At 37.9% G+C, this 23,809-nt stretch overlaps 11 protein-coding genes across 11 annotated transcripts; 5 read left to right on the top strand and 6 right to left on the bottom strand.

Annotated features, from left to right (window-relative positions):
• Positions 1–19: 19 nt before the first annotated feature.
• Positions 20–5,459, top strand: SPOG_03372 (U3 snoRNP-associated protein Rrp5). The gene has a single exon (XM_013169786.1). It carries the CDS (start codon positions 102–104, stop codon positions 5,178–5,180), a length of 5,079 nt encoding a protein of 1,692 aa, XP_013025240.1. The 5' UTR covers positions 20–101; the 3' UTR covers positions 5,181–5,459.
• A 22-nt stretch (positions 5,460–5,481) lies between these two features.
• On the bottom strand, positions 5,482–6,301 carry SPOG_03371 (60S ribosomal protein L10a). The gene has a single exon (XM_013169785.1). It carries the CDS (start codon positions 6,284–6,286, stop codon positions 5,636–5,638), a length of 651 nt encoding a protein of 216 aa, XP_013025239.1. The 5' UTR covers positions 6,287–6,301; the 3' UTR covers positions 5,482–5,635.
• Positions 6,302–6,834: 533 nt separating this feature from the next.
• On the bottom strand, positions 6,835–7,252 carry SPOG_03370 (plasma membrane proteolipid Pmp31; the record flags this gene model as incomplete). The annotated part of the gene is made up of 2 exons (XM_013169784.1): positions 6,835–7,054; positions 7,155–7,252. 2 exons carry the CDS (start codon positions 7,250–7,252, stop codon positions 6,835–6,837), a joined length of 318 nt encoding a protein of 105 aa, XP_013025238.1.
• An 802-nt stretch (positions 7,253–8,054) lies between these two features.
• Positions 8,055–12,040, top strand: SPOG_03369 (MS ion channel protein 1). The gene has a single exon (XM_013169783.1). It carries the CDS (start codon positions 8,795–8,797, stop codon positions 11,771–11,773), a length of 2,979 nt encoding a protein of 992 aa, XP_013025237.1. The 5' UTR covers positions 8,055–8,794; the 3' UTR covers positions 11,774–12,040.
• Positions 12,041–12,380: 340 nt separating this feature from the next.
• Positions 12,381–13,827, top strand: SPOG_03368 (glutathione S-transferase domain-containing protein). Its single transcript, XM_013169782.1, has one exon. The coding sequence runs from the start codon at positions 12,526–12,528 to the stop codon at positions 13,147–13,149; it is 624 nt and encodes a 207-aa protein (XP_013025236.1). The 5' UTR covers positions 12,381–12,525; the 3' UTR covers positions 13,150–13,827.
• SPOG_03367 (membrane transporter) lies at positions 13,407–14,321 on the bottom strand (the record flags this gene model as incomplete). Its single annotated transcript, XM_013169781.1, has 1 exon — positions 13,407–14,321. The coding sequence occupies one exon, from the start codon at positions 14,319–14,321 to the stop codon at positions 13,407–13,409; it is 915 nt and encodes a 304-aa protein (XP_013025235.1).
• Positions 14,322–15,121: 800 nt separating this feature from the next.
• On the bottom strand, positions 15,122–16,090 carry SPOG_03366 (RNA binding protein; the record flags this gene model as incomplete). Its single annotated transcript, XM_013169780.1, has 3 exons — positions 15,122–15,826; positions 15,893–15,929; positions 16,083–16,090. The coding sequence occupies 3 exons, from the start codon at positions 16,088–16,090 to the stop codon at positions 15,122–15,124; spliced, it is 750 nt and encodes a 249-aa protein (XP_013025234.1).
• A 42-nt stretch (positions 16,091–16,132) lies between these two features.
• SPOG_03365 (60S ribosomal protein/L12A) lies at positions 16,133–17,022 on the bottom strand. Its single transcript, XM_013169779.1, has 2 exons — positions 16,969–17,022; positions 16,133–16,900 (listed from the first exon to the last, which is right to left on the bottom strand). The coding sequence occupies exons 1-2, from the start codon at positions 16,978–16,980 to the stop codon at positions 16,415–16,417; spliced, it is 498 nt and encodes a 165-aa protein (XP_013025233.1). The 5' UTR covers positions 16,981–17,022; the 3' UTR covers positions 16,133–16,414.
• Positions 17,023–17,574: 552 nt separating this feature from the next.
• SPOG_05770 (uncharacterized protein) lies at positions 17,575–18,757 on the top strand. The gene is made up of 2 exons (XM_013170011.1): positions 17,575–17,669; positions 17,718–18,757. Exon 2 carries the CDS (start codon positions 17,942–17,944, stop codon positions 18,512–18,514), a length of 573 nt encoding a protein of 190 aa, XP_013025465.1. The 5' UTR covers positions 17,575–17,669; positions 17,718–17,941; the 3' UTR covers positions 18,515–18,757.
• A 624-nt stretch (positions 18,758–19,381) lies between these two features.
• SPOG_03364 (serine/threonine protein phosphatase Sds21) lies at positions 19,382–21,288 on the bottom strand. The gene is made up of 4 exons (XM_013169778.1): positions 20,943–21,288; positions 20,756–20,880; positions 19,729–20,430; positions 19,382–19,676 (listed from the first exon to the last, which is right to left on the bottom strand). Exons 1-4 carry the CDS (start codon positions 20,983–20,985, stop codon positions 19,578–19,580), a joined length of 969 nt encoding a protein of 322 aa, XP_013025232.1. The 5' UTR covers positions 20,986–21,288; the 3' UTR covers positions 19,382–19,577.
• SPOG_03363 (uncharacterized protein) lies at positions 21,068–23,716 on the top strand. Its single transcript, XM_013169777.1, has one exon. The coding sequence runs from the start codon at positions 22,017–22,019 to the stop codon at positions 23,397–23,399; it is 1,383 nt and encodes a 460-aa protein (XP_013025231.1). The 5' UTR covers positions 21,068–22,016; the 3' UTR covers positions 23,400–23,716.
• The last annotated feature ends 93 nt before the right edge of the window (positions 23,717–23,809 follow it).

Here is a 23,809-nt window from a genome sequence, read left to right as displayed (position 1 = left end):
TGTAGCTACAAGAGACTAAAAAATTACCAACAACCTTTTTGTTGAGTTCTTTGTTCCAGTCGAATTTATTTGCTAATATCTCCTCAAATTTATAAGAGATAATGGCTGGAAATAAGAGAAGGAGGGAGACCGTTTCGAATGGCACCGATAAGCCAAAGAACGATAACTCTTCTCAACAAAATGGAACTACATCGTCTCTTTCTGCTATGGAATCCTCTGGAGATTTCCCTCGTGGAGGAGGCTCCACGTTGACACCTCTTGAATATAAAGAGGCTGTAACAGAAGCCAAACGAGAGGCCCTTATGGGTACTGATGGAGCTGAAGTTACCAAGACTTCAACCAAACCAACCAAAAAGAAAAAGAAGGTGGCTGCTAAGGCCACTCCTTCTAACGAAGAAGACTTGTCTTCAGTGCCTGTCGAAAGCTTGAAGTATAAAAACATTGTACCAGGAACATTGCTTTTGGGACAGATCTCTCAAATTAATACCTTAGATATAGCTGTATCCTTACCTAATAACCTTACCGGATATGTACCTATTACCAACATCTCTGATAAGCTTTCTCACCGTCTTGAAAATTTGGATGATGCTGCAGCTGGTACCGAGAACGAAGTCGTTGATCAGATCGACGAATTTAATAACTTTCCCGATTTAATTGATCTTTATCATGTTGGACAATGGGTTCGTGCATGCGTAACGAAAGTTGGTATGGAAGAGTCAAAAAACAATAAAAAGCATATTGAGTTGAGTATGCGCCCTCAAGATGCAAATGGTTCCACAGAAGATGCTAACAACTTTACGCGTGGGTCCGTGATTCAAGCTGCAGTTAGCAGCGTGGAAGACCACGGTATTGTTTTCGATGTGGGACTGAAGAACTTTACCGGCTTTTTGTCAAAAAATAAGGTAGGAGAATTTACGTTTGCAGAAGGTCAAAGCTTGATTTGCACCGTTCTATCAAAAGATCAACGTATTTTTCACCTATCCCTTTCCACGCCAGCTTCGGCTCCTCTAGATGTTTTGCCTTCTGTTCAAGCTATTCTTCCCGGTAACTATATTAATGTGCTAATTACTGATCTCAAAGATAATGGTGTCGTCGGAAAGTATATGGGTGTCGTTGATGTAACCAGTGACTTGTACCATTGTTCTGCTAATCAGACAAAAGATTTGGAAAAACAATTCAAACTTGCCAAATCTTCGCCGGCTCGCGTACTTTTCGTCATCCCTGGTGATCCTCCAAAGATTGCAATTTCTTTCTTACCTCATGTTCTGAACTTTAATTTTGATTCAGCAAAACCCCAAAAGCTTGACCAGCTTGATGTTGGATTTATCATTGACAGTGCTAAAGTAACATACGTTAGTCCTTCTCTTGGCGTTTTTTGTGATGTAGGCGTTCCTGGTATCTACGGTTTTACCCATATCTCTCGTTTGTCGGATAAAAAGGTAGCAAACGTTAACTCAAATAATGGTCCGTATAAGCTTAATAGTGTACACCGTGCCCGTGTAATTGGCTATAGCTACGTTGACAACTTGTTCATCTTGTCCTTCCAGAATTCCGTTTTAGAACAACCCTTTTTACGTATTGAAGATATACAAGTTGGTCAACATGTGGAGGGTACTGTGTCAAAGCTAATTCCACAAGGTATCGTCGTCTCCGTTGCAGATGGAATCAATGCATTGGTGCCATCATCTCATATGTCAGACATTGCTTTGCAGTTTCCCGAGCGACGTTTTAAGGTTGGAGCTACTGTCAAGGGTCGCGTGTTGACGACGAATGTTCTGAGAAGAAGAGTTATCGTCACATTAAAGAAGTCCCTTTTAAACAGTGAATTGCCTCCAATTTGCACTTATGAAGAAGCAACACCAGGTACTCGTGCTATAGGTGTTCTTGCCCGTGTCTTAGAAGATGGTGCGGTTGTAGAGTTTTACAACAGCGTTCGAGGTTTCTTGCCTGTGTCTGAGATGAGTGAAGCTTATATACGGGATGCGAGGGAACATTTTAAGATTGGTCAAACTGTTTCTGTTACTATTCTTAGCTGTGAACCATCTGAACGTAAAATGAGAGTCAGCTGTCGTGAGCAAAATTGGGACGAAAAAAGACTTGAACAATTTAATAATATTCCTTTGGGCTCTGTTGTTTCCGGTTCGGTTTTACAGAAAACTGAAAATTCTGTTATTGTCGATTTGGGTAACAAAGTCTCAGGCGTCATCGCTTTAGGTCATTTGTCAGATGGCGATCTTACCAAGTGTACTAAGGTTTTGAATAAACTTCGTGTTTCTACTAAACTAACAGATGTGTTGGTTCTTCGAAAGGGCCAAGACAAAAAAAATATAAGCCTGTCATTAAAGAGGAGTCTTATAGAAGCTGCTAAGGAAGAACGCTTCCCCAAGGCTATAGAGGAAATAAAAGAGGGTATCAAATATGCTGGTTTCGTCCGCAATACAACCGATTTCGGTGTTTTCGTCGAGTTTTGTGATGGCTTAGTAGCGTTGGTACCCAAAGCTTATTTGTCAGAAGACTATGTACCTGTACCAGGAGCATTATTTAAATCTCTGCAGTCTGTTGAATGTGTTTGTCTCTCTGTGAATCTTCAGCAGAAGAAAATTTTCATGTCTTTCAAGCCTTTATCTTCTAATAAACAAAGGGTAACTGAAGTTTTGGATAGCAAATATGACATTGAAAAACCTGTAGATGAGTCTATTAAGAAGACTTATAATTATACGACCGGAAAGATCACATGGGGTATTATAACTTCAGTCAAAGCTTCTCAGCTTAACGTTGAATTGGCCGCTAATTTACAAGGTCGTGTTGAAGTTTCTGAGGTATTTGACCGACTTGAGGATATTGAGAATCTCAATAAGCCTCTTAAAAACTTCAAGAAAGGTGATAAAATCCGTGTCCGTGTTTTAGGTATCCACGATTCAAAACATCATAAGTTTTTACCTATCTCACATCGTGTTGCTCCCAAACAATTTTTGGAGTTGAGTATGCGTCCTTCTGTCATGAGTATGGAGCCCTTCAAATTAGAAACTCCCTCGTTCAAGAAAGGAGATTCTGTTGTTGCTTATGTTAACAATACGTCTCAGGAGTGTGTGTGGGTTTCTATTACGACGACAATTAACGGAAGGATCATGGCTATGGACTTGGATAATGATGCGGAAGTTATCAATGCTATACCTAAATACTTTTTTGGGGGTAAAGCTTTGAAGTGTACAGTAATTGATACCTCAAAAATTCTCAGTCTTTCCCTCATAAAACCTGTTGACGGTTATGAATCCGTCAATGTAGGGGATAAATTCGTGGGAAGAGTGACAAATGTAAATGACAGCGGAGCGATTGTTCACCTTCCTGGTCATTTATCTGGAAGAGTTTCTCGTTTAGACATGTCAGATGATTACGATATTGCTCCGAGTGAAAAATTTGTTCGTAATAAATACATTTCGGTATATGTTTTGGACGTTGATGTTCCAAATAAGAAAATTGCCCTTTCCGCTCGTGAATCTAGAGTAAAGCCACAAACAGCTGAGGTAAAAGATCGAGAAGTGGAATCCATTGAAGATCTGAAGCCTGGTGATATCTGTCGTGGATTTGTTTCCAACGTTGCAGATCAAGGTCTTTTCGTTTCATTAAGTCGCAATTTGGTTGCCAGAGTAAAGATTGCAGAACTCTTTGATACTTTCATTAAAGAATGGAAGACACAATTCCAAGTTAACAAGCTCGTGAGAGGAAAAATACTCAGTGTTGATTACGATACCAAGCGTATCGAAATGACACTTAAACCCAGCAAAATAGATGAATCTTCTTCGATTACGACTGCGTTTTCTGATATACAGGTTGGAAGTAACGTTGATGGTACTGTTGCTAAAGTTGAAGATTATGGTGTTCTTATTCAAATCGATAGCACTGATGGCATTTTAGGTTTGTGTCATAAATCTGAAATCGCAGACGCTGTTGTCAATGATATAAGCAGATTATACAGCGTAGGTGATAAAGTTCGCGCCCACGTTTTGGATGTTAATCCTGAGAAACGACGTATCTCGTTAGGTTTAAAATCGTCATACTTTGATGCAGATTCAGATGTTGAATTATCAGATGAAATCGAAATGCAGTCCGCCGATGAAAGCTCTGAAGACGAAATGGAAGAAGATCAGCAGTCCGAGGCAGAATCCGACAAAAGTTCATCGTCTGAAGATGAAAATGATAATGACGAAACTGCTGCATTGAACGTTAATGGTTTTGATTGGGACGATAACTCTACCGTCTTCGATAAACCTGCCCATGAAATATCTGAAAGCGAAAGTGAAGATGATGAAACTCCTAAACGTAAGAAGTCAAAATCTGACCATTTCAATGATGAGGAGCGCAACTTAGATGAAGCTCCACGCTTACCCGTGGACTTTGAGCGTCAATTGCTATCATCACCCAACTCATCCTTTTTATGGATCAGTTATATGGCTTACCAATTGAACCTTAATGAGATTGAGAAAGCTCGTGAGATTGGCCAACGGGCTTTGACAACAATTAATTACAGGGAAGAAGAGGAAAAGTTGAACGTTTGGATGGCATTGCTTAATTTGGAAATTGCCTACGGAACGACAGATTCTCTTCAAAAGACTTTCAAGGATGCTTGCGCACACTGTGAACCTCTGGTTATATATGAAAAGTTGTGTGGTGTCTTGATCAAGAGTAACAAGATGGATCTGGCTAATGAATATATGGAAGGTATGCTGAAGAACTTTAAGCAAGTCCCAGGCGTTTGGATTCAGTATGCTTCTTTCCTTTTGACAAACGGTAACGAAGATAAGGCAAGAGGCTTGCTGCAGCGTAGCTTGCAGAGCTTACCTAAATCTGAACATGTTAAAATAATTGAGAAGTTTGCTATCCTTGAATTTAAACAAGGTGACCCTGAACGTGGTCGCACCGTGTTTGAAGGATTGTTGAGCAATTATCCGAAACGTCTCGATTTATGGAATGTCTTAATTGATATGGAAATCAAGCAAGGCGATACTGCTATCGTTCGTCGTCTCTTTGAGCGTGTGTTAGCATCCAAGCTTTCTACAAAGAAAGCTAAGTTTATTTTTAAGAAATGGTTGACTTATGAAAAGGAAATTGGCGACAACAAGGGTGTTGAAGCAGTTAAGCAAAAGGCATTGGAATATGTGTCTGGAAATCGGGAGGATTAATCTCTCAATCCAAATATATATTCTTTTGGGATATCAACGTTAGCATGATGATTGCGCCTATCTTTGACAGTTTCAAAAGAAATTAATATGTATCAGGACAGTGATACAGTCAATGGCTTTTTATATGGTTTGGTTTTTTGGATTTAATTTCCTCTAAAATGGATGATAAGATTGGGAAGACTTATGGTTAGAAGTTATATCTTATAGTATTTCATTGAAAAAAAGGTTATTTATCGGATTTAATAAAAGTGTTTTGAATAAAAAGTTATAGTAGTTGCACAGTAAAAAGTGAATATGAAGGGGGAAATTTGGAAGTTTGCTACAAATGTACTGTTCTATTGATAGCTAAACGCAGACGGATACTTATAGAAACATTTGATTTTGAATCAAGTGAAATTGATTGCATGTAAGAAAATTATACTAGAAAGTGAAACACCAACCCCACATGCCTTTTTTTAGTAGAGTCTGAAAGGCTTACCCATGGTAGACTTGACGACCAAGGAGCCAATGTTTTGCCAGCCCTTCTTAAGCAAAGAGACCAAGAAGTTGACGGCAAGCATGATGTTGGATATCAATTGGTCTTGAGACATCTCAACGTGACCAACGGCAACACCAAGGCAAAGGACCTTCTTTAATTGGAACTTGATGGTAGACTTAACTTCAACAATCTTACCGTAAAGATCATCGTTGTGAGAGACAGGGGTGGGGAACTTACCAGCCTTAGAAAGACCGGGACCTAACAAACGAGGAATTTGCTTGATAAGGACTTCAGAAGCAACGAAGGCATCGTACTTCTTAGCCAACTTCTTAACAAGCTTCTTGTTTTTGTTAAGCTTCTTCAAATCGTCGACCGACATAGCATCAACACCGCCATGCTTAGCACGGTCCAAATCGTGGGCATCACCAAGAATGCAGAGAGCCATGTTAGGGCGAGGGACATTGGGCAACTTGATGGTACCAGAGAAACGCTTATCACGTTGAGGGTCGTAGTTCTTCAAACCGATTTGAAGCTCGACGGTCTCAGTGAAATGGCGTCTCTTTTCCTGAGATCCCTTTAGGATTTGCTCGACATTAGAGCGAACCGTGGCAACGCTGACCTTTGACATGGTTCAATGCTGGTGTAGTGCGGGTACGTGAATAAACGAATTGAAATTTCACCGTTTCTTTGTGATTCCAAAAAACAGTCACATGTTTAGTGGTACCACCAGTAGGTTAGGGTGAATGGGAAAAGAGAAGCAACGTATGAAATGCAAAACCATTTTACTGTGCTATGCATACTTGCGGTATATAAGAATAAAGACGTTGAACGATGCACGGCAACCAAGGGAAAGAAAATGGTAGCAGAAGCAGATGAAATGAGAAAAGGAAGTAAAAGTAATATTTAATAATATTGTAAGGAATAGTTATCAATTGGGGAGTCTCGAAATCGAAATGAACGAGAAGGTCCGCAGCGAACAGACGATGTTAAGTTTTCCATGAAAAGTAACTATAGCAATTTGGAGACGGTCAGTAGCTTAGCAAGAATAAGATCGCATAGAAAGATGATAGGGGCCTGTAAAGATGAGTTCCACTGACGATATACATCCTTAGGATTGGTGTTGATATTTGTTATCTACAATGAAGAAGTTAACAGAAATACTAGCCAAGGCGGCAACTAAGGCGTACCATTAGGAGGAAAAGTAGAGTAAGCAGGAGGATGGGTAGCGGAGTTAGGGCCGAAGTTTTGATGAGATGTGGGTGAAGGAGGAGGAATGGAGGCGTATTGACCGCGTTCAGTGTCATAAACAGGATAGGAGGGATACTTCAAGACAATGTAGATAGCGTGGATTATGCCGGGTAATCCTAAGGCACAAAGACAAATGTTAATGAGAAAACTAGAAAGCGTTGTTAGTACAGTACGGCAATATGAACACAGGGAATGGCATAACAGACAACTGCCAAAGATGGGATAAATCCAAGACATGAAGGACATACTCTGCACTACAAAATCCCCTACGAATACCGACGACAATAAAGGGAACAAAAATAGAAAGAACAATTAACAAAAAACTAGTCAAGGTGTGAGGCGACATGATGGATCCTTATAAGAGTGATATAAAACAATCTTAAGGAATACAGGGAACGATTATTTTAGTCTTTTCCAGAATAAAATTGCAATTGGATCAAACAAGCGTTCTCTTAGGGAATGGGGTTAGGAAAGTGAGACTTCTCAGAAGGACAGGCTTAAGTGACACTGAGAAAGGCATGACGATCGGGTAACAGTAAACAATGAGCAATTAGTACAAGAGGGTCATGGAAATCTTTCCTGGATCTAGCTATTACTAAAGAAGAAGTCTTTTTGTATTCGTTTACGTTGGGGTGCTTAAGGTCCAAGTTGTCGACCCCAGCTACCGTTGTTCACACTGTGGCTATTCGACTATAAAAGGTAATTGAAATGGCCTTTAATGGTTCAGACAAATCAGCTCCAAGTCAATATTTCTTTATTTAGAACACTAATAATGTTAATCATGAAACAGTGATTGTGAAGCCACGCCGAGAAGGACATCCTAATTAGCAAACCAAAAAGCAACGAACCGGACCTTGTTTTCTTTTTGGGAACCAGAGTGAAAACAATATAGCTGTAAGCTCATGATCCGTAAGAAAGAGACAAAAATGATTTATTCAATCACTATTCTATACGAGTTACAGGGGTTTGAACAACCACAGTTATCGACAATGGAACATCAAAATTTCGGTGGATCTCCAATACAGATAACATACATTTTAAACCGCTTTAGTATTTATGTTTATTGAATTCAGCGTCAAATTCCATCATACAAACAAGCTGGTCTGTTTACGTTTTTATTCACCCCGCTAAACAATTCCCCTGAATCGGAAATTATCTATTGAAACGAGGTCGCCTAAATAAGGATATGACATCATTAATATTCTTAAGTAAAGTTAAATTTACCACACCTTTGCCACTTAGCTAAAACCAGTTAGTTTAGAGAAAAGAGGTATAGTAGACTTTGGAAGGCAGTAACACGCGTTTCAAATCCATAAATTCTTTTGTTTATTTGTTAGAGACTTATACTTCTTTCGTTTTGTATATTCTCTGATACTGGAATTTGGGACGTAAGTTAATTGTTCGGGTCTTTACCACTTTTATGGTTTTTTTTTTAGAGAATCTATATCCATACTTTTAGCATATATAGAGCAGGATCCTTTTTTCCCTTTTGCGTTAGGTTGTTGCGTTCCACTTCACTCCTTTTTCGAACACTATAAAATCTCCTTAAATAAAGTAAGGGTGGAATCATTATCTTTGTTTCATTGTTTCTTCATCCAACTGCTTTCCGTCTGCTTTGTGCTTGGTTTTAAAACTTTTGTTTTCTTCCTGTTGTTTTAGGTGGTTTTCCTTTGGTTTTAATTTCCTTTAATATATTGTGTCTCTAATAGACTCTCATATCTTGATATCCCTTCTCTTATAGACGTTACTCAGCTTTCTGGTTTAATTTTTCTTTACTTTTACTTTTTTTTCGTGAAGTATAACCAATTAACCTTATTTATACGAAAACTCCCTTTATTCTTGGTTGTTTATTCTTCCTGCAATTCGTTCCCTTGGTTTACTATAGAAAATGAGTACTCCTTCGAATAATCAAGGGGCTGCGAAAAATGGTCATGAGCCGCATCACTCTGATGAACTCTCACTTCCTGAATATACCAATCAGGATCCCAATCCCCAATATTTGCCGGAGCAGCAAACTATTGAAGAAGACGTTCCTCCTACTCAGCATGAGCTAGAAAGTGAGCTCGAGAGACTGCACCCCGATGAAAGTCCAAGCTCGACTCCTGCTCGCAATAGTCGCCCCGCATCTACAGCGTATTCGACCGCTTCTACGGCCTCTCACATGAGTATTGAAGACGAAAATCAAATTTTGAACGCAGAGATGTCTGTTCGCTCTCAATCTCTTCGTCGTCGTAGCACAGGTAGAAGCATTCGTAGTTCTACCCGTCGTTCTAAAAGAAGTGTTAGTCGAAAATCAAGTAAATCGAAGAAGTCAACTGACAATGAACAGGAAAAGTCTCCTGTTGACGACGAACATCGTCAGTTGGATAACTTTGGTCTTGTCGAGTTCAGCACAGAGGCTCCCATTAGTGCTCCTGAACATCCTATTACTATTTTCGGCCGGATGTTCAAGGTTGTTCAAAACCAAAGCTTCTTTATTCGTTCCATGATTTATATACTTCCTATCGGAGTCTTATTGCTGATTCCCATCTTTGTTGGTCGGTTCTATCACCATGATACAGGCGAAGAGTACGGCAATCAGACTCGTTGGCTTCATATTGGTGGTGTTCAGCTGATGTGGATGGGCATTTGGTGGGAAATCATATGGCTTACTTTGTGGGCAGGTCGCTTTGCTGCAAAGTTACTTCCTTTCATTTTTGCATTTTTCGTGTCTTTTGTTAGTAACAACGTTACCAAGTGGAAATGTATGGCAGTAGCTTTGGAGTTTCCTTTGACGCTGTTCCTTTGGATGATGGCTTGTTATGTAAGTTTTCTCCCAATCATGACTCGACACCATGTCGGAGACGGCGGTGTGTTGGATGCGCAAAAGACATCTAAAGGAAAGCGAACTCAGTTAGATTGGGAAAAGAGTGCGAATAATGTACTTATTTCTCTTTTTATTTGCTCCATTATGAATCTGATAGAAAAGGTCTTGATGCAACTGATTGCAATGTCTTTACACAGACGTCAGTACGAATCTAGAATTCTGTTTAACAAATTCGCTATAAATGAGTTGGCTCGGCTTTATGAATATGCTAGAACTCGGTCCTTTGATTTCAATGATGCCATTCATCGTGCTAAGAAGACTGGTGTCTTCAACTTTGCAGAAAAGGATCGCGGTGGGAAGACGGTGAATACTGCCGCTCGAGTTGCACAAAATGCTTTGAATCAGACAACCTATAGGGCAATGGGTGCTTTCAATTTTGCTCACGATATGATAAATAAGGTTGCTGGTGAAATTGCTAATCGTGAAATTCAAGGTTCTACTTCACCCAGAAATGTTGTTCAGCATTTGCTGAGAACCACTCGGGGTTGCCAATCGCTAGCTCGTTGTTTGTTCCAAGCTCTGGTGAAAACTGGAAACGTTGATATTGTATTTGATGATTTCGTTCCCGTTTATACAAATGAAATCGGTGAAGTAGAAGAAGAAAAATTAAATGCATGTTACAACATCTTTGATCGTGATTTGAATGGTGACATTACCTGCGAGGAGATTGAACTAGCAATTGTGGAGATTGGAAAAGAACGTAAGATCATTTCAGCTTCTCTTCGTGATCTAAATGTATCCATTGGCAAATTGGACGCAATTTGTATGTTCTTTGTGGCTTTGATTACTTTGTTTATTTTCCTATACTTGATTGCTCGCAACTTTAGCGGTGTCTTGACTTCTGCTGGTACCTGGTTATTGGGTCTTTCTTGGCTTTTTTCCAGTTCTGCGGTTGAATTGCTTAATTCTATTATTTTTGTTTTCGTTAAGCATCCTTACGATGTCGGTGACCGCATCAGTGTCTTGATTAATGGTGTGGTTACGCCTGCTATAGTGAAGGAGGTCGCCATTATGTCTTCAGAATTTCGTTTGCTAACAGGTGAAATCATTCAAGCACCAAACAACTTATTAAACACTTTATGGATCACGAACATGCGCCGTAGTGATGGAATTTCCGATCCAATTACTGTCAGTTTGAAATTCGGTACTACTTTGCAACAGATTGAGGCGCTTCGTGTCAAATTAATTGACTTCTTGAAAGAGGAAAAGCGAGACTATAAGCCGGATTTGCTTACTGAGGTAACTGATTTCCCCAATTTATATTCTATGTCATTGCTTGTTGTTTTCTTCCACAAATATAACTTTCAAGATGAAATTCTGAGAATGAGACGCCGTAACATGTTCATGTGTGCTTTGATGACTTACCTTCAAGAGTTGGATATTGTGTCTCCTATTAACAACTCTCCTGGTAAGACAAAGGAATCACCTATGTTCATCAACGTTGGTGGTGGTAACGTTGGCGGTAGTACCAACCCATTCGGATCGAATCCATTCGATAAAAAGTTTGACAAAAGGCCAAGTGATGGCCCACAAGGGATTTTGAGAAATCCCTCAATAGGCCAACCTTTTCAAGAAGGATCATGGAGCTCCACTAACGTAGCTGATGTGGAAAGACAACCAAGTAAGAAGCGCGTTGATTTCTCATTAGGAACTGGTCACATAGTGAGTGCTATGGATGAGGTTGCTGATATTGGAAGGACAGATAATAATCGTGAACGTCTACCCGATGTTGTCATTGAAAGTGCCGGTACTGAAGCTATGCGCCGTGAAGCTGAATTACGTAGGGAACAAGAAGATGAAGAGGAAGAAGAGGAAGAGGAAGAGAATGATGAATCTGAAAAATCTTCCCGTAGATCTGGTCGCTTGAGTCTATCGTCTCATGGAAACCGAAACTCTGGCCAGGCTAGTGCACATACTTCACCTGCTCTACGCAACATTGCTGTTGATGATATGAGGACTTCTCTGATAGATCGAAGCACGACTAGATCCGCTCATATTTAAAGATTGTATGTTGATCTGTCTGACTGAGCCTTTTTATTATTATTTTTTTCTAATTTGCTTGTTGAGAAATTTGAGCTTTTATTTATTTTATTTCTAATATTTAGGTATACATTTTTTATGAATTTCGTATTTACTTCTAATCATATTTAACGGAAGAATGTTTTATAATAAAATTGAAAGCCATTCTACTATTCTGTAAATGAATTTCGTTGGCTCTTAACCAGAAGTGAACGTGAACGTTGGAATGTCTGCTGAAATTGAAAACATAACGAAACTAAGTTATTGTAGAAATGAATCGGTAGTCCAAATTGATGGTTGTTAATTTGCAATTAAGAATATAAAAGATGGATTTGGATTGTGTATAAAGATGATAGCCTTGTATGATGAGCTTAAAGTATTATGAATGAGTACATGTCACTCTTCCGTATTTCATAATGAACCATTCCGGTTTTGCTTTTAATGAAAGTAGCTGTACAATTGAATATGCAAAGAGTTATAATCGACATACACCAACAACTTGTTCGTCCCAAAATTACTGATAACTGACGTTATCATACAACATACTCTTTATTGTTGTATTGAATGTGTAGATTAGATAGTGTTAGGACTTACTTAGTCAGCGGACATGCGATTTATCATGGTGGAAAAGAAGGCAACTCACTATAAAATGCGTCTCGTTTCCACAAACTAATACAGTACGATTGAAATTTCATAAAGTAGAGCAGCCGTAAATAAATTGCAAAAAGGTAACAATGGGTGAAAAAATGAAGTTATACGGGTTTGAAGTTTCTGGACATGTTCATAGAGTCCGACTTTTGCTCTCGTTTTTGAAGATTCCATTTGAATGGATCATTACACAATATGCAGACATGAATTCAGAGGAAATAAAGCAACTAAATCCATGGAAACAGGTTCCTATTCTCAAGGATGGAGATATCGTTATCTCGGATAGCAATGCCATTATGGTGTATCTAGTCAAAAAGTATGGAAACGAAGACTTTTGGTTGCTTAAAGATCCATTGGCATCTTCTTGGGTCCAAAGATGGTTTTCCTATTCTGCAGGAGAGCTACGTTATGGACCATCGACTGCTCGAAGGATTCAGCTTTATAAAACGAACGAAGATTCCGAGGCTCCTAAACAGATTGCAGCCAAATTATTTAAATTTATGAATGATTATTTAGAAGGAAAGGAATACTTAGTTAATGATCACATTACGCTTGCAGACTTGGCCATGTATTCCTACACATCGCACGCTCCAGAAGGCCACATTTCGTTGCAGCCATATCCCAATATTGTGTCCTGGTTGAAACGCATTGAGAGTCTCCCTGAGTATGTTCCTCTCAAATGGTCCTACCCATCTATGAAAGACTATTAATTACGATGACTACGTTATTGCCATGAATGAAAAAGTACAGATATGTTCGTTAATTATGGGAACGAAAAGCTTCCATATCATAGGGAGTTACGTATATCAAAGGTTATTACACACGTTTTCCATCAAAAGATTATTTAGCAAGAGCATTATATCGTAAATCAATTATCCAAATCTCAATCAACTTTATGCCTTTATAATCAATGTCGAATTTCAGCGAGACACACAACCGGCCCAGCCCATAGTCCAATGAGATTTGCTCAGCGTGCAGGGGTCTCGTTTATTGATAGATTACTATTGTTGTTCGTGTAAGAAGTTTCTTCTTTCTCCTTTGGAGACTCTGCCTCGGTAATGACATTCAACTTTACTGCTTCTTGGTTGTCGGTCTGGAAAGAACGTAGATATGTCTTTGAGAACCTGTGAATACCGACCAAATCAATCATCCAAGAAAATATAGTGCCAAATACTGGAAATTCTAAAAAGTCTAAGACACTGTAGAAGACAGCTTCTCCAATTGGTAAAGGGTAGCCAATGCCTTCACAGAAACCCCAGCTGACAAAATACAAAGCCCAAATAACAAAAAAGTAAATGATGGAGCATAAAAATCCAACCTTTGCTTTGCGTTTTAGAGGTTGAATATCATGTTTATAGGTCAAATAAGTATGCAACATGGCACAGGCATAACCTACCAACGAAAAAGCGTAGAATCCCCATCGGTGAATAGAGACAGTCATAGCTGCAGCTAACAAGCATGCAAAGCATAGCCAAATGTGAAACACAGTTACAACAGTTCGCATAAACGAAACGCCAGCCAAGTAAAAGATGCTAGAAATCACCAAAGGGAAATTAATCATCCACTGTATGTATCGGACAAAGTACACTACTCGAACTCCACGAAACCAAGTTGAAGTAGTTAAATTGACCAACGTGTAACCCAGTTCACCAGCCATGCTAAAATAAACGATCGCAGAAACCATGCATGTTATAGAGTAGACGTAGTAAAAGAATCTTTTTGGCGGACTGGAAAAGATGGATATGATAGGATAGACGATAGCACAAAACAAGAATATGGAAAAGGCAGCCCAGTAATAGTCTGTTGCGGATTGGATCAAGGTTAGATCAAAATACTTTTTGCTCCACACATCCGAAGGTATTTTTCCAACATTGCTATTCATTTTTCTTCGTGCACTTCCGTTGCCTAGCTTGAAAATTCCAAACCTCAATTATTGAGCACCGAAAACAGTTCAAAAACAATATGTTAAATTAATACAGAACAAAAGATACGTATACACCGAAAAAATAAAGTATGCTGTTAAAAAGAAAGATTCATGATGGAGTAAACATGCATCTCCTTATAATATAAACAAACAAACAATATTGACGCAAACAGTTTTTAATCGGTATTCGTCAGCAAACTCTAAAAGAGAACCTGTATTTGTACATGAATTGAACAAGCTTCCATCTGCGGTACCTAGTAAACATGAATGTTTAAAAGACTTTTTGCTGAAGCACACATAAACGTTCAAATTTTGAGTTAGGCCTTCAGATAAGAAAATATCTGTAATAGCTGTTAACCATCCAATGACGGAACTCGAGAATTGTGCATACGATTATAGCTTTAAGAACTATATCATTAAAGAAAGATCGCTAATACAATTAGGACATTAGCAAAATACAAAGATTAAAAGAAAGTGAAATAACGTAGATTGTTCAGCAAGTCATACTTTAAGATATGCTGTAACATCAAAAAGATCCAACGAACATATATTAAGATATTTACATATTTATCTGAAAGGCATTCAAGTTGATGAATAGAATCGAATCATGAAGGTACTTTCATAAGGATCCTAAGTAAACATGAGGGGTATCTATGCCTTTATTAAATAAAGGGCAATGTGGTAAAGTGACTAGCTGATAATGAAGTGAAATCAGATAACCAATCCAACAAAAGTTGAAAACATAAACCAATAAATAATTAATTTTTAGCAGGTGTGCTGAAACGTTCAGCACGTTTCTTGGCTTTTTCGGCTTCAACAGGATCTTCCAAAATCGAGCCTTTGCGTTTTTGTCCGGCCTGCTGATTTTGGTGCTGCTGGCGAAACTTTTGCTTTCCCCGCTTATCTAAACGTCCTTTATGAGAACGATCCTGTTCCTCATTCTTTTGTTCAGCGAGAGGAGCGGTTTGTACACCAAACCGATTAGCTCGAGCAGCTTTTTTTATTTTATCATCATCAATTGGTAAACCAAAACGTTTAGCGCGTTCTACGAGCTTAGCTTGCTCAGCTAATAATATTTCCGAATCTTGTGAATCTTGTGAATCTTTCGTTGTTGATTCCTCAGTGGTATTTTCTGGCTTTTCACTCGGTTCAGAAGTTGCTGGTTCTACCTTTTGTTGTTCCTCATTCGATTCCACCTTCGCAGGCTCTCCTTCGGTCTTGGGAGCCTCCTCTGATGGCTTGGAAGACTCTTCTACGGCAGCGTCATTGTCCATATCTCCCCAGTCAATGTCATCTTCGGGAGGAGCTAAATCACCTAAATCTGTGGCAGCGTTTTTGTTAGAACCTTCATTTGTGGCTTCAAATTTTCCCTCTTCCGAGCTAGTCAATCTAGCAACCAACTCATTCTTGTTTCCATTAGTGGAAAGGCCTTTCTCGGATAACTTTTCGCGTAAATCAGCTACCTTTAAGTTTTTGAGGTCAGACATATTTCTATGTTCGTGTTTATCGACGATTTTTTGTTTATTTACAAATAGCGTCGAAGTTGTAGGTGGAACGTAGATGAGCCTGGAATGTGGTCAGCGTTTGGATATAGCGAGAGTTTACGAAGCTCCTTAAATATATAAGTGTGTATATCAGAGCATACTAAAGTGGCATTAAATAAACATAATCACTAATAAAAAATAAAATCAGTCAGTGTAGGAGGAAAGTTGATCTCACCGTGACATACACATGGACAACGAAGGTTAAGCTTACACACAAAAAAAATTGTTTACGATCTTTAATTTAATGCCTTGTAAAACGTCTCATTGTAGATGAAACCATATACACTATCAACATTTGGAGTATGATCCACGCATAGTCACTTGTTTATTACTCAAATACCATCTACCTATCTCATCTGTGCTATGCGATAATCTTTATTAAACCATTGTGTGTTGCAACCAAAACAAGGCATCCAATTCAAGGAAAAAACTCCTACTTTTTATAAATACCCTGGTTCTATTAAAAACAAAAACCATATCTTTTTAGTCCCTAACAAAGAACATTTTTTACTCTTGAGGGATCTCAATGTCACCACTGTCGATCTCCTTTTGAACATCGTGAGGGTTCTTACCTTCAACGGTGCAACCAACGGAGAAAGCAGTACCAAGGATCTCCTTAACAGTACCAGAAAGGTCCTTAGCGAGGGACTTGAAGCGCATGGTACGAGCGACTTCAATGATCTCGTCAATAGAAACGTTACCAGAGTGGACAACACCCTTGTCCTTCTTTCTGTCACGAGCAGGTTCCTTCAAAGCCTTGATAACCAAAGCAGAAGCGGAAGGAACGACGGAGACGGCGGCTTGACGGTTTTGGATGGTCAATTTGACGGTAACACGAAGACCCTTCCAGTCCTTAGTAGCCTTGGCGATATCTTCACCAACCTTCTTAGGAGACAAACCCAAGGGACCAATCTTAGGAGCAAGAGTAGAACCACCGGCAACTTCACCACCGACGGCTCTCATGATAACGGTCTTCACTTCATTGGGGTCGAACTAAGCAACATGTTAAAAACTTGATTCTACTATTGCAAATTTCATAACAATTCGTGATAAAAACTTACTTTAGGAGGCATCTTGCTCTTAGTTAAGGAGTATGGTAGAGGTGTGAATTTCGTGTTCGTGTTATGTGACTGTTAGTATCCCTCGTGACTATTCTCTGGCGTGTTACCTGGTCGATACTAATCCAAGTAACAGTTTATTTAAAGTAAACAAACAAGAGGAAAAGCATGAAATGAAAATAAAATGAAAAATTGTAATAAACTGAGATAAAATAAAGGGAGTAAGTGATTTTTTTGAACAATTTACAAGACTATTTAATTTGTAAAAAAAGGGAACTGGATTAAGAATTGATATCTGTGTAGATGGTAGAATCCTTCAGTTATATTAATTCCTTGTCGATTTTTAGTCTACATCTATTTTATCAAGCAATTGTAGTTTGCATGATATATCATTCATGTACTTTTGTTGCTTTCTTAACAGCTTTAAAACTATATGAACGTACGACCTGATTATTCATACCTTATTTCCTAAGAACTTCTATTGTTAGTAAATGCTTTTGTACCCAAACAAGTTCTCAAGATTATCAAAATTGATGGAATTTGATTAATCATATATGTAATTTTTGTTTGTGAGCCTAATAAATGAAACCAATATAATTATATGTAATCCTGAAAGTTGAAGGAAATGTCCATAAAACAGCGTACTTTTACAATTTATCAGTTATATGTGAAACTGGTAGCATACTATGATATGTCTTTCTATTGTAATATCTAAATGACTGAGTCAATTCTTCTAACAGTCCTTTTAATAGATTAACTCAACCTGCTTCAGAAATATAAAATTTGACGGGCTATAAGTTGTAAACATCAGACAGGCGAATTTGAATTCGATAAGCTTTGAAGACCTAGCTATCGAGTTTCAAATAGCCTTTGTGTCATAACGGTTAGTGAATCATCCATGTAGATATATAACTGCATGCGATGGACAAGGATAGATCAGTGAATTTCACCCATTCTTTGCTTACCAGTTCCCACTATGAATATTGAAGATTATAATATCCTTTCGAATTACAAGAGGGATTATGACCAATTTATCAGGCCAAATGAGAATTTACGGAATGCAGTTGATGCTCAGATAGATACACCAGCCGTTACTTGGGCTATTATTAGTATGGTGATTGACATGTTAGGTGACCAGGCAAACTGTTGGAATTATCAAATTCAAGGGGAAAACAACCATGTTAGCGTTTGGCCTACTGAAGCAAGCATTAACAAAGGTATCATATCCGAATTGGAGGATGCTGCTAAACGTAATCTTGGAATACATGGGTACTCTATATTAGAGCTATATAATATAGAAAATGGCCCTGATGAAGAAACAAGTCAAAACGGGCGGCCCCTTACCGCTATTTCTGATGATGTTTCTCTAATCTGCAACTGCTGGCTGGATTATACCACAAAGTTGGGGTTAATAAGAAGTGGAAACTTTATCAAGAATGAAGCATATAAAGACAGTGCCCGTGACTTAGAATTGTGGCGTTTCGGTAATGATTTTGACAGAACTCAATTGAAAGATGGAGAGATGTTAATCCACATGCTAAAAATGTAAGTGATCACTAGTCATCTTCATCGCTCAATATAGCATCTCAATCTTTTCACAGCGTCCATTTATTGCGGGAGGTGTCATATCCAGGATCCTGTTTTTATAATTTTCGCTATAATCACGGTAATAACTATAAAGAATTACTATCTATTCTATATGTAAAAACAAGGCGGAATCAGCGATTACTCAACTCAAATAGAAACTTATGAGACAAAGAAATAACTATGACAAAGAATAGATCAAGTTTACTACATTGAAATAAATATATGTAGCATTAGTCTAGTCGAAATCTTGAGATTGAAAGAGTCAATTGGCTGGCTGAATAAGATTGTTTTTCCATTTATCGATTTGTTTTACCAAATTCTTAGACGGATTTAGTATCCTTTCAGGTAATATCACATCGTTCATTTCAATGTACAATCCTACAAGTGTGTTGTAATTACCACATCGTGTGAGGTTTCTGTCGTGACAAAAAATTAGTGCCAATAAAGATACAGTAACTTAACATAACTTTCTATACTCTATTTAGCACAACCTAAAGCTAAAATCTTTGGTTCATATCCATGGACGATGATTAAGATAGCCATTTTCTAATACGAGCTCTAGTTGCTCTAACCAAAATGCAGTAATATTAAGAGATATCAATTTTGATTTTCATGCAATTGATTTCCAAACCTTTTTTATGAGAAATGATTCTTCAGTCTTGGACAGGTAAGATACATTCTAGTCAATTCTGCAACGTCTTTTCATGCATGACCAAGATAAAAAACGTAACCAAGAAAAAAGTTACTCAGATAATCTTTTATTTCCTTATTCTACAAATCCTATTTCCAGACCGTAAAGACATCATATAGGATCATTGATATATTAGTTCCTAAAAGCTTTAACAATTATAGACCCCTTATTCACAAAGTAAAAATTCAAACCCAGTACTAGTATACAACCAAAGGAAATACTTTTTTTATAATTACCACAAAGTCAAATTGCCATTTCCCTAAATACGTATAAAAAAAAAAATCCTCACGTTGTTGTAGACATCTTTATAAAGGATCAACTCCTGTATAGTTTCTTAGTTATTTTTCGATTTTTTAAAGCCACTCATGACAGATTTCGGTTCTTTGCCGGATAAGGGATGGTTGCGAGCACGCTTTTCAGCTGGTTTTAAGATCTAAACGTGTTTAGTCAGCATAGTTCCTTAATAAACTTTCATCATGTAATACCTGAAAACTGCAAAGTAAATCTTCATTGACACTCATCATAGCGCCAACGTTGTCGAACTCTCCACAATAGTTGGGAGCGCTGAAAATTGTCACAAGTAACCGTTTAGCAAAAAATTCATAACCATCTTCAACTACTTGATGCGCTCTACAAATTAGGTCCATGTCGTGTTTTTGTAAAAACCGATTTACGACATCAGCACCAAATGTATATGAAACTCCTCTGTCATTATCTCCCCAACCTGTGACATCTTTTTCAGGATCCGACCATAATAGATCGCACAATAAGCCTGTATCGGGAATATCGGTAGGACGAATAATTCGTTGAATTTGCTCCATAGCATTTAAATCTGGGGAAAGGCCACCATGCATACAAAAGATTTTTTCATCAACAATTGCAGCAACGGGCATGCAGTTGAAGCAATCGGTAAAAATTTTCCATATTTTAATGTTGTAGCGACGCTTGCATTCGTCATAGAAGCCATAAATCCGATTGATACTAGCACATTCATGGTTGCCACGGAGAAGGAAGAAGTTTTCGGGATACTTAATCTTGAAAGCAAATAAAAGGCAAATAACTTCGAGACTTTGCTTTCCTCGATCAACGTAGTCACCTAAGAACAAATAATTTGTATCGGGAGGAAATCCACCGTACTCAAATAGTCGGAGCAAGTCTGAATATTGACCATGGATATCACCACAAACCTATAAAAATTGTTAGAAAGCTTAGTCCATCTTTCTTTCATCCCTAGAGGCTCTCAGATAAGAATGAATGGGCCATGAGTAAGGATTGAGGGTTATCATGCATAGAGACCAAGATAAGTTTGACCAAATTTCAAGTCGGCGACCAAGGTCAAATCAAATCGTAATTTCCTTCAACATTACGATATCGAATGTGAACAACACACAGCAGTTCTTTAGTATTATCTTTAATAAGAAACCCATTCCATTCTTAAAAAATGGCTATCGAATAACAGTCCAAACCCACCCGAAGAGAGTCCAAGGAAAAAAGATGTATCGAATATTATACCTTTAAAGGAGCCTCCAATTCCAACAGCATTGGCTGATTAAGAAATAAAGAGCGGGAAGTCGTACATAAATAACGAATTTCTGCTTCCGTCAATTGAGTTTGGCGGCCTGGTTTCACATGCTGGACTTAGTTTTTTTTTTCGTTAGACAACAAACCATCGAGATTGTAAAAGTCCGTAGCTACATACCTTTTATAAGCTTTTCTATAATAGTATCAATATCATAATCCATATTTTGTTCTAAATTCAACCGCAATTCCCCAAGAATAAAAAATCCACCCAAATGCGGTGTTTGGCTTGTGTTGAGTATATCCCAATATTAAAGAAGCCAAGAAGTCATAGGTCGAATTTTCCCTCTTTTCTCTTTTAAGCGTTAAATTCCATTGAAGGAAAAAGAATCTTTCAGTCGTCTTAATTCCCCGAAAAGGTGCGATTTCATTTTTTTTACAGATTCACGTTGAACTACTCGAAAAATCAATTTTCTTCATCGGCAGACAACCTAAAGAAATGCGAAGTAGCTTTGTTTAGTTTTATGGGTTTAGGATTTGAAATTGTACGTTTAGAAACTCAGAGAATAACTTTTCTGAATTTCCAAAAGCATATATACGTGATCAGGAATATAGAAGTAAATTTCTAATAATTTTAATTTAAGACTCGGAATATTCTTACGTTTGCATCAGATGATAGAAACAATGGATTAAAATACAGACACCCTTTCGTTTTCCTCTTTCCAACTATGCTTGTTACACCGTATGCTTACTAAGCATTTGCACACGAAAATAAGTCTTTTCAAATGAAAAAGATGAACTCTCTAACCATAATTGATTTTTTTTGAAGATGGGTGGAACTCGTCAAGATTAATTGATTCTGATATGCAAAGGTTATCCCAATCTTATATTTGATATTTTAAGCAAGAACTATTGAAAATGATCTTTTGTTTCAGTTCTAGGTAAATTCTTTCGGTACTAAGCTTTCTACAGCTGTCGTTTTCGTGCCCTTTTACCCAACCCGTACGTACCATGCACATCTGATCGAAAGGAAGCTTTGCTTACAAGCAAGGGAATTTTTGTTAACGAATAAGAAACCTAAATATCCCAATTTCTATACTCTTTAATTCGCAGGACTAAAACTCAATTCTTCTTTCACCACTCGTCAGCAAGAAAGAACTTATTTCCTACATTTACAACTCCATTGAGACCGGTTTGGGAATTTTAGTAGCTTGGTACCTTCATTTAGATTGTGAAAGCAAACAAATCGATAAACATGCTTCATACGAAACCTGCTTCCAAAGCCGTGTACATATGGTATATCCTTGATGTGACTAGTCTATCTATGGTAAATGTAGCTTGTTTGCAACTCATACAAATGCTACTAGCATCTCATTATCATGTGCCTATGGAAGAGGTTCGAGAAAAGCTCGTAGTAGTGACCACCTTTGCCAGCATCCTTCAATATATGGCAGCTACTCTCGTTGTCCCCATTTATTCGCTTGTTATTAAGCGATTTTCGCCATGGGTTATCATTTTCTTTACTTGGCTTGGAGAACAGTATATGCTTGTTTTGTCAATTCTTGCTTTTTTGTACCCCGCAAATGCTTCTCAAATCGTCCATTTCATCGTTTACTCAATTTCCTTACTACAGGGATTATCAGGAGCTGGTCCTTCCATTCATGCCGGTTGGAAAGCTATAGCCCATGCCTCGTATATCGATGAACCATTTGTCCTTTTTATTACTTCTATTCCGATATTTTCTTTTTTTTTAGGTCCTTTTTTCGCAAGTTATTTGCTCTTTCACATATCTCTCTTTCAGCTATACCTAGTGGCCTGGCTGTTGCATTTTGTCAGCGGGGTTGCCTTTTCATTGATTTTCTATCATTCTCCTACTTATTCTGCTTCCTCTTTAGAAACTCAACCTCTCTTTGCTTCTTTTGAGGTTGCCGAAGAAGTAAACTGTCCCGGGTCATTTCCCTCCGAAGACCAAGTTCACAGGCAACACCTCAGTCTTCACCTAATTTCCAGTTTATACAAAAAGTATATTAAGAATATTAATGATGTACTATTTAACTCCTACTTTTTCCAATTGACCCCTACCTGTCGCTGGTTGTTAATGTCCTTCGTTTTTTACATGCCTTCTTCGGTTTTTTTCAACTACTACGTTCAATATTTGCTTAACGTTACCAAATTTCCCTTGGAAAAAGTCACATTTATTAGTTCATTGCAAACATTTGGCTCTTTGGTGACTTGCTCTATCTTGACATATTTGTCTGCTTTTGATCATTTGACAATCCAAACATTTCACTATATCTTAATTGGAGGCACACTTACCCTCTCAATACTAACTATGGCATATTACACGGCTTTAAATTCTTTTATTCCTTTCCTAGCATTCTTCCATGGAATGTCTCGTTCCATGGAGCCAATTTTTCATTCCCTGCTGACCATTCACGCTCCTTTGAGTTCTTTACAGGCTTATTGGAGAATATCTGCCATCTTTGAAGCTTTTGCTACTTGTTTCTCCTACATATGTTTAGCTTACTTTTATCTACAAGGCACAGAAAGGAGACATTTACTGTTTTTCCTCGGTCCTGCTCTTCTCACTCTTCTTTCTTGTTTTAGTTCTCTTTTATTTCATAGATATTCATCTTAATCATGCACTCTGAGCAGATGAACTGCTGAAGAGTAAGACTTTCTCAGGTTGATGATATTTGTATTTATTTATTTTACTAGTTGTTTGAGGACACTATGAAGGATTCTAGATACGCAATATTTATTATTGTTTACTAAATATTCTCTATTCTTTTAGAAAGAAAAAAAGATATTTGCTTGTAGAAAGAGTCGTGAAACTAACGTTTTAGCAGTCAGCAAGACGGTCATTTTCAGTCAGTCAATTTTCTTTTCCTTCTTTCGGTATTTCATACATGTTCTCCAATGATATTTTATTCTAGTAACAATATTCAAAACAAGCTACTCGATCCTTTTTTGTTTAGTGTGTGATTTTGCCGTGTTACCATCAAAAACCTTCCCACTATTTGATTATTAAATCCAACACAATCGAAT

The sequence above is a fragment of the Schizosaccharomyces cryophilus genome (genome assembly GCF_000004155.1).
Source record: "Schizosaccharomyces cryophilus OY26 unplaced genomic scaffold supercont4.7, whole genome shotgun sequence".
In the NCBI taxonomy this organism is placed as follows: Eukaryota; Fungi; Ascomycota; class Schizosaccharomycetes; order Schizosaccharomycetales; family Schizosaccharomycetaceae; genus Schizosaccharomyces; species Schizosaccharomyces cryophilus.
This window is presented reverse-complemented; position numbering and strand designations above follow the sequence as displayed.

Excerpts from the sequence above, each read along its gene's own strand:
- SPOG_05770 (XM_013170011.1), top strand. The coding sequence starts at position 17,942 with ATGAATATTGAAGATTATAATATCCTTTCGAATTACAAGAGGGATTAT.
- SPOG_03363 (XM_013169777.1), top strand. The coding sequence starts at position 22,017 with ATGCTTCATACGAAACCTGCTTCCAAAGCCGTGTACATATGGTATATC.
- SPOG_03364 (XM_013169778.1), bottom strand. The coding sequence starts at position 20,985 with ATGGATTATGATATTGATACTATTATAGAAAAGCTTATAAAAG. Across the intron at positions 20,431-20,755 it reads AATTGGAGGCTCCTTTAAAG|GTTTGTGGTGATATCCATGG; the intron begins GTATAATATTCG and ends CAATTTTTATAG. Across the intron at positions 19,677-19,728 it reads ATTTACTTTGCAGTTTTCAG|ATCTTAAAACCAGCTGAAAA; the intron begins GTATTACATGAT and ends AAACACGTTTAG.
- SPOG_03372 (XM_013169786.1), top strand. The coding sequence starts at position 102 with ATGGCTGGAAATAAGAGAAGGAGGGAGACCGTTTCGAATGGCACCGAT.
- SPOG_03369 (XM_013169783.1), top strand. The coding sequence starts at position 8,795 with ATGAGTACTCCTTCGAATAATCAAGGGGCTGCGAAAAATGGTCATGAG.
- SPOG_03368 (XM_013169782.1), top strand. The coding sequence starts at position 12,526 with ATGGGTGAAAAAATGAAGTTATACGGGTTTGAAGTTTCTGGACATGTT.
- SPOG_03371 (XM_013169785.1), bottom strand. The coding sequence starts at position 6,286 with ATGTCAAAGGTCAGCGTTGCCACGGTTCGCTCTAATGTCGAGCAAATC.